Source organism: Oncorhynchus kisutch, unplaced genomic scaffold (assembly GCF_002021735.2).
Source record: "Oncorhynchus kisutch isolate 150728-3 unplaced genomic scaffold, Okis_V2 Okis03b-Okis08b_hom, whole genome shotgun sequence".
NCBI lineage: Eukaryota > Metazoa > Chordata > Actinopteri > Salmoniformes > Salmonidae > Oncorhynchus > Oncorhynchus kisutch.
The window spans coordinates 6078605-6088053 of NW_022261980.1; the positions used below are offsets into that span (position 1 = coordinate 6078605).

The 9449-nt window shown below is 45.0% G+C and overlaps 1 protein-coding gene across 5 annotated transcripts in view; it reads right to left on the minus strand.

Annotated features, from left to right (window-relative positions):
* Positions 1-9449, minus strand: part of elp4 (elongator acetyltransferase complex subunit 4) — a 115980-nt gene that overhangs the window by 106075 nt on the left and 456 nt on the right. For all 5 annotated transcript variants that reach the window (XM_031812340.1, XM_031812338.1, XM_031812337.1 and 2 more), the window contains exons 2-3: positions 8955-8990; positions 216-337 (exon numbers count right to left, since the gene is read on the minus strand). In XM_031812340.1, the coding sequence (XP_031668200.1) occupies positions 216-337; positions 8955-8990 (158 nt within the window). The remainder of the gene's footprint in view (positions 1-215; positions 338-8954; positions 8991-9449) is intronic.

Below are 9449 nucleotides of genomic sequence, written 5' to 3' on the forward strand. Positions count from 1 at the left end.
TGTAAAGAGGGGGTTAAGTTGTGACCCCTCCCACTATCAATCAGTATGGGAGTTCCCCTCCTCCTGTGGTGCCGAGTGGGAAACAGCTTTAGGAGCTCTGTTCCCCTTCAGAGTGATGTATCCGGAAACATCTCAACAATGCCCCCCCCCCCCAACACACACCACCCTCGAAGTCTGTCCACCCAGTGGGACAGACTGACAGTACACACACACACCTGTAGGATGTCATTGGGGTGGTCCAGAGCAGACGCCACGTAGAGTTCATGTCCACACACCACCCCCTCTGCCAGGAAGTACTTGAGCAGCATACGAGAGTAGCTGTCATATCGGTCCTCCTCTGAGAAACACACATAACGTAACGTTAGGTCCCACTGTCATAGTGTCCTCCTACCTACACAGAGAACAGCATCATTGACACAGATCCCTGCCACTTTAGTCTCAAAAAGGGAAGAAACAAATGACATTATAAACACACGTACACAGCATAGAGGTGATGAAGTTTAAATGTCTATCTACATTGACAGTAAAAGACACTGTTCACATAAAGCCACAGTGTTTCCCAACGCAACACCTTACACCTGGATGAGCCTAATCACAACACAACAGATGGGGATCTGTCACACTACCTGTCTGGAATGGATGTAATGACCAGTCACTCTTAGTGAGGGAGGTGGGGAGAATGGACACGACACAGGGACACAGGTGTCATCTCCTGAACCAGAGCTCCCAATCATATGAGACGACAGCCACACCTCTCACAGAAAGGGGTGAGCCACACATCATCTCCTCCACCCTCTTGAAGAGGGGATAGGACATCCTGTGTGGAGGATTCACCAGAGATCTCATGGAGGTATGAGCCCCTGTCAGCTAAATGACATAGGGATGTGGAACTCAACCCTGCATTCAGAGTCGGGAGTGTTTCTTCACGCCAATGAAATGACCGTTGTGTGTTTATTTTGTTGATGTGTGAGTCAAGTCAACTCATTTCAATGGTAGACAATTTCTTGACACCCAGCTCACTTTAATTCACTGTTGTTCTCTCAGGATGAGGATGGTGATGATGGCTTTTCAAATGGCCTTGTGTTTGTTGGTGTAATTCATATGAACACTATTCAATTCAGAAGTGAACACTGGTTTAGGTGTGTAGGAAAGGCATCAGGTGACATTTACATCCAAAAAGAGGTGCAGTCTAAATGTCAAACACAACACAACAGTGAGACACCAGGCCTAATTCTAGTGGAACTCCGAGAGCTGTGTTTGCAGCTTCAAGACAAAAGAGGCTAACACTTGGAAGAGCTTGCATTCTGGTCTAATTTACGTCTGTATTGAAGTCCTGAGTGACAGTGAGGACTAGTGACTAGTGAGTGAGGGACACATTCTACCACAGATGGCTACCTCAGACCACAAAGCACCCACCACCCAACCACAACGTAGGCCCACTTCCTACTTCCTTATTCTACAACCCCACATACCACTACCCAGCATGCCACTGCTGCTTCTTGTCACAGCCACAAACCACCATTTTGTAAAGCAGTCTCTGGCCTCTACACACAATGGCAGACAGTGGGCACACACACAAAGGACAGTGACAGTTAAAGGTGACAGCCATACAGCTGACATCACATCCGACAGCTCGGGAATAACGCAGAGCCATCCAGGAACACCTGGGGAATGTACTTCCCTCCCAGACATTCCTGGCCTGTCTCCTCATTCCTCACCCATGATGGGACAGCTCCCGGGATGGCCCAGGAAATTCCCTGCCTCTTCAATTTGTCGTCGGTGGGGCTCCCTGTCCTCTTATTGATGGCTTTCTAGGTCAGCAGGACCTTTGTGGCTTTCAGCAGGGCCCACAAAGCCTCCCAGATGGGCCCTCTCCAGATGAGGCCCATTGTGCCCTGCCTTTCTATAGGAGCCCTTCCAAATAGAACCTGAGGGAGTCATTAGGCTGCTGAGGAGGAGGGGGTTGAGAAAAGAGGAGAGAGAGTGGGGAGTGACGGGGGGCGGGGTGGAAGGTTGAAGCAGTAGAGTCACCTCTTGGTGGGTTGTGACCACAGGACCCCACGACAGATCAGTCACTCTCTGAACAGTCAGAGGGGGAATTACTTTTTGTCTTAACAGGTTTTCCTTTTTTGGTGCTCTTTGTTTTGCTCATTTTGACGTGGGATTGTAAAGGGAAGATGGAATGGCCCTTTCTCACGTAGCTGAAGGGGGTGGAGATGGTGGGGATGGTGGGGGAGGGGGGGTGGAGATGGTTAGCCACGCTTTAGGATTGTTTTGATCACGTGCACTCTGATATGTTCCAGGTAGCCTGCGTAAATAATCTAGACGCATACACGGATATGGTGACTGAGTTCATAAGGAAGTTTATAGGAGATGGAGTACCCACTGTGACTATTAAAACCTACCCTAACCAGAAACCGTGGACAGATGTTAGCATTCGCGCGAAACTGAACGCGTGAACCACCGCATTTAACCAGAGCAAGGCGCCTGGTTATATGGCAGAATATAAACAGTGTAGTTATTCACTCCACAGGGAAATCAAACAAGCTAAAGTCAGGGGAGTATAGAGATGAAGTGGAGTTCGCAATTCAACGGCTCAGACATGAGATGTATGTGGCAGGGACTGGCAGGGACACGCTTTGAGGATAACGCAGTGCCACCGACGCGGCCCACTACCAAGGACTGTGGGCTCTCCTCCTCCGTGGCCGACGTGAGTAAAACATTTAAATGTGTTAACCCTCGCAAGGCTGCCGGACCAGACAGCATCCCTAAATGCATCCTCAGAGCATGCGCATACCAGCTGGCTGGTGTGTTTAAAAGGCATATTCAATTTCTCCCTATCCCAGTCTGCTGTCCCCACATGCTTCAAGATGGCCACCATTGTTCCTGTACCCAAGAAGGCAAAGGTAACTGAACTTAATAAATATTGCCCCGTAGCACTCACCTCTGTCATCATGAAGTGCTTTGAGAGACTAGTCAAGTATCATGTAACCTCTACCTTACCTGCCACCCAATACCCACTTCAATTGGCTTACCGCCCCAATAGATCCACAGACGATGCAATCACCATCACTCTGCACACTGCTCTATCCCATCTGGACAAGAGGAATACCTATGTAAGAACATTGTTTATTGACTATAGCTCAGTATTCAACACCATAGTACCCACCAAGCTCATCATTAAGTTTGAGGCACTGGGTCTGAACCCCGCACCGTGCAATTGGGTCCTGGACTTCCTGACAGGCTGCCCCCAGGTGGTGATCCTCAACACTGGGATCCCACAAGGGTGTGTGCTCAGCCCCTTCCTGTACTCCATGTTCACCCACGACTGCATGGCCAAGCACGCCTCCAAATCAATCATCAAGTTTGCAGATGACACACCAGTAGTAGGCTTGATTACCAACGATGACGAGACAGCCTACAAGAGGAGATGAGGGCTCTGGGAGTGTGGTGCCTGGAAAACAACCTCTCACTCAACACCAACAAAACAAAGGAGATGATCGTGGACTTCAGGAAACAGCAGAGGGTGCACCCCCATATCTACATTGACGGGACCGCAGTGGAGAAGGTGGAAAGCTTCAAGTTCCTTGGCGTACACATCACTGACAAACTGAAATGGACCACCCACACAGACAGTGTGGTGAAGAAGGCGCAACAGAGCCTCTTCAACCTCAGGAGGCTAAAGAAATTTGGCTTGTCACCTAAAACCCTCACACATTTTTACAGATGCACAATTGAAAGCATTCTGTTGGGCTGTATCACCGCCTGGTTCGGAAACTGCACCGCCCGCAACTTCAAGGCTCTCCAGAGGGTGGTGCCCCCGATTGGGGGGGATAAATTGAAGGGCAAGGCAATATATGCCTAATATCAGTTGATACATACAAATGACAGCTTTAAAAAAAAATAACATTTCATCTTTATTTATGCAGGTAGGCAAGTTGAGAACAAGTTCTCGTTTACAATTGCGACCTGGCCAAGATAAAGCAAAGCAGTTCGACACATACAACAGGAGATACCAGCCAGGCTACTTCACCTCACCAGTGAGCAAAAATACTGTACAGCCTGTAATGCTTGATAATAATAACAACACATACAGCAGAAAACTCTTATCCCAATCAACCAACATGGCTTTGAATTGAACACAGCCTCCATGAATGCAGCTGGGGTACAGCCAGATGAAGTCAGGGTCAGTGGCTTGCTCTACGGCAGAGTGGCAGTTTGTCTACCTGGGACTGGAACCAGCTGCTCATTAGTCCATCTCCATGATTGTTATTATTTCATATCAAAGCTTATGGAAGCCTGAGATAAGTAATATTATACAGTTGAAGTCAGAAGTTTACATCATTAAAAGTCATTAAAACTCCTTTTTCAACCACTCCACAAATTTCTTGTTAACAAACAAATATTTTGGCAAGTCGGTTAGGACATCTACTTTGTGCATGACACAAGCAATTTTTCCAACAATTCTTTACAGACAGATTATTTCACTTAGAATTCACTGTATCACAATTCCAGTGGGTCAGAAGTTTACATACACTAAGTTGACTGTGCCTTTAAACAGCTTGGAAAATTCCAGAAAATTATGTCATGGCTTTAGAAGCTTCTGATAGGGTAATTTACATAATTTGAGTCAATTGGAGGTGTACCTGTGGATGAATTTCAAGGCCTAACTTCAAACGCAGTGCCTCTTTGCTTGACATCATGGGAAAATCAAAAGAAATCAGCCAAGACCTCAGAAAAAATATTGTAGACCTCCACAAGTCTGGTTCATCCTTGGGAGCAATTTACAAACGCCTGAAGGTACCACGTTCATCTGTACAAACAATAGTACGCAAGTATAAACACCATGGGACCACGCAGCCGTCACAAGAAGGAGACTCGTTCTGTCTCCTAGAGATGAATGTACTTTGCAAATCAATCCCCGAACAGGAAAGGACCTTGTGAAGATGCTGGAGGAAACAGGTGCAAAAGTATCTATATCCACAGTAAAATTTGTCCTATATCGACATAACCTGAAAGGCTGCTCAGCAAGGAAGAAGCCACTGCTCCAAAACCGCCATTAAAAAGCCAGACTACGGTTTGCTACTGCACATGGGGACAAAGATCTGACTTTTGGGAAAAATGTCCTCTGGTCTGATGAAACAAAAATAGAACCGTTTGGCCATAATGACAATTATTATGTTTGAAGGTAAAAGGGGGAGGCAAGCCGAAGAATACCATCCCAACCGTGAAGCACGGGGTGGCAGCATCATGTTGTGGGGGTGCTTTGCTGCAGGAGGGACTGGTGCACTTCACAAAATAGATGGCAACATGAAGTAGGAAAGGAATGTGGATATATTGAAGCAGCATCTCAAGACATCAGTCAGGAAGTTAAAGCTTGGTCGCAAATGGGTCTTCCAAATGGACAATGACCCCAAGCATACATCCAAAGTTGTGGCAAAATGGACAATGACCCCAAGCATACTTCCAAAGTTGTGGCAAAATGGCTTCGGGACAACAAAGTCAAGGTATTGGAGTGGCCATCACAAAGCCCTGACCTCAATCCTATAGAACATTTGTGGGCAGAACTGAAAAAGCGTGTGCGAGCAAAGAAGCCTACAAACCTGACTCAGTTACATCAGCTCTGCCAGGAGGAATGGGCCAAAATTCCCCCAACTTATTGTGGGAAGCTTGTGGAAGGCTACCTGAAATGTTTGACCCAAGTTAAACAATTTAAAGACAATATTACCTATGATAAAAATTACAGGCCTCTCTCGTCTTTTTAAGTGGGAGAACTTGCACAATTGGTGGCTGACTAAATACTTTTTTGCCCCACTGTATATACACCTAGGGAGCCCGAGACCAGTAATATTATATACACCTAGGGAGCCCGAGACCAGTAATATTATATACACCTAGGGAGCCCGAGACCAGTAATATTATATACACCTAGGGAGCCCGAGACCAGTAATATTATATTCACCTAGAGAGCCCGAGACCAGTAATATTATATTCACCTAGGGAGCCCGAGACCAGTAATATTATATTCACCTAGGGAGCCCGAGACCAGTAATATTATATTCACCTAGGGAGCCCGAGACCAGTAATATTATATTCACCTAGGGAGCCCGAGACCAGTAATATTATATTCACCTAGGGAGCCCGAGACCAGTAATATTATATTCACCTAGGGAGCCCGAGACCAGTAATATTATATACACCTAGGGAGCCCGAGACCAGTAATATTATATACACCTAGGGAGCCCGAGACCAGTAATATTATATACACCTAGGGAGCCCGAGACCAGTAATATTATATACACCTAGGGAGCCCGAGACCAGTAATATTATATACACCTAGGGAGCCCGAGACCAGTAATATTATATACACCTAGGGAGCCCGAGACCAGTAATATTATATACACCTAGGGAGCCCGAGACCAGTAATATTATATACACCTAGGGAGCCCGAGACCAGTAATATTATATACACCTAGGGAGCCCGAGACCAGTAATATTATATACACCTAGGGAGCCCGAGACCAGTAATATTATATACACCTAGGGGCCCGAGACCAGTAATATTATATACACCTAGGGAGCCCGAGACCAGTAATATTATATACACCTAGGGAGCCCGAGACCAGTAATATTATATACACCTAGGGAGCCCGAGACCAGTAATATTATATACACCTAGGGAGCCCGAGACCAGTAATATTATATACACCTAGGGAGCCCGAGACCAGTAATATTATATACACCTAGGGAGCCCGAGACCAGTAATATTATATACACCTAGGGAGTCCGAGACCAGTAATATTATATTCACCTAGGGAGCCCGAGACCAGTAATATTATATACACCTAGGGAGCCCGAGACCAGTAATATTATATACACCTAGGGAGCCCGAGACCAGTAATATTATATACACCTAGGGAGTCCGAGACCAGTAATATTATATACACCTAGGGAGCCCGAGACCAGTAATATTATATACACCTAGGGAGCCCGAGACCAGTAATATTATATACACCTAGGGAGCCCGAGACCAGTAATATTATATACACCTAGGGAGCCCGAGACCAGTAATATTATATACACCTAGGGAGCCCGAGACCAGTAATATTATATTCACCTAGGGAGCCCGAGACCAGTAATATTATATACACCTAGGGAGCCCGAGACCAGTAATATTATATACACCTAGGGAGCCCGAGACCAGTAATATTATATTCACCTAGGGAGCCCGAGACCAGTAATATTATATACACCTAGGGAGCCCGAGACCAGTAATATTATATACACCTAGGGAGCCCGAGACCAGTAATATTATATTCACCTAGGGAGCCCGAGACCAGTAATATTATATACACCTAGGGAGCCCGAGACCAGTAATATTATATACACCTAGGGAGCCCGAGACCAGTAATATTATATACACCTAGGGAGCCCGAGACCAGTAATATTATATACACCTAGGGAGCCCGAGACCAGGTAATATTATATACACCTAGGGAGCCCGAGACCAGTAATATTATATACACCTAGGGAGCCCGAGACCAGTAATATTATATACACCTAGGGAGCCCGAGACCAGTAATATTATATACACCTAGGGAGCCCGAGACCAGTAATATTATATACACCTAGGGAGCCCGAGACCAGTAATATTATATACACCTAGGGAGCCCGAGACCAGTAATATTATATACACCTAGGGAGCCCGAGACCAGTAATATTATATACACCTAGGGAGCCCGAGACCAGTAATATTATATTCACCTAGGGAGCCCGAGACCAGTAATATTATATACACCTAGGGAGCCCGAGACCAGTAATATTATATTCACCTAGGGAGCCCGAGACCAGTAATATTATATACACCTAGGGAGCCCGAGACCAGTAATATTATATACACCTAGGGAGCCCGAGACCAGTAATATTATATACACCTAGGGAGCCCGAGACCAGTAATATTATATTCACCACCCTAAATTGCTCTAAAATGTTTGTTTTTTTTCTCTGCAAAAGGGAGGTAAATTATCACACAAAATAAAAAAGGTGGGTAAAATGCATTTACCCTCCATTACACTACTGTTTGTCATGCCAAACATGATGGGGGAGTGTGGCTAAGAACAAACACATCTGACTGCCAGGCTAGGTTACACACACCTCAACCAATGAGGGCCAGATCATTCGCTTTCTGGGTGATCGGAAGGAACACAACTTATCTACCGGTTATCAACAACTTATCTACAAGGGTGTATTGTTTTGAGGGACTTGGATGGCAGGTGTCAGGCAAAACAGCTTTCTGCTTGTTGGTCAAAAACAAGCAGTGCCCTCTGCTAAACCCACTAAAGCAAGTGAGAAGCACAGGTGAAAGGTCATCTAAGTGATAAGGACAATCTAATGCCATAGCATTGCCTTAAACCAGTCTCGGGTACTTTCAGGTGGAGATAGTGACTGCAATAATCCCTGGGTTCTCATTCGAAACATTGACGACGACGCGGCCAATGTGTATAACAGTCCCGACGCTCTGTCTACACATTAATACTTTTAGCTTGGACTCTTGGAACTTTACAATGTTTTGGAAACTTTTGGAACTTTACTTTCATATCATAGAGAAATATTAAATTACTATACACCTTTTTAACACGATTAAAATGTTCATGTTACGGCTTGTTTACGGAAGAGAGAGGCGAACACCTGTTCAAATTAGCTATCTAGCATCTCCAATCACCAGTGTGTTACGGAAGAGGGACGCCCTAGAATGCCTTATAGAACCGTATCGCAATTGAGAATCGATTCCCGTTTAGATAGAGTATTTGTCTGTCAGTTTATGTCTGAACATAAGGTTATTGGATATTAAAAGGAGTAGGTTACCTAAGCTAGTACATCTTGGACAAGGTACAGTAGTACCTCTACTCATAAATGGTCTAAATGTACAATAGAAAATGTAGAATTAGACTTACCTATGAGTAGAAGGGTTCCAACTGCTAAACCACCACCTATTTCAAGAATAAAAAAATATTACAAATAGGTCGATTTTTGACAACACCATATAATTTACAGATAACCAAGTGTAGCATAGACCTGACATGCAAGGTGATTCCTCAAGAAAGTGTGGGGGGAGACCATGATTTGGGGGGATTTTCACAACATTTCATCCATAGAATGGTTCTTTGGAGGCCTGATTGTTAAAATATGTTTTGTCAAATATAGAGAACTAATATTTGCATATATTACATTTTGTCCTTACATAGGCCTGTTAACTGTTTCATATGTAGGCGGTAAAAATATAAATAAATACTGCTTGCTCTGTGGTCCCACAGGGAGAGCAGGCTTTTGATCCAGCTCTAACTAATCAAGCTCATTGTTGAATAAGTGTTGGACTGGAACAAAAACCTGCAAACAAGTTACGAGTGCCCAGTACCATGACTGACGAATACTCCAGAGCCAGCTGACAA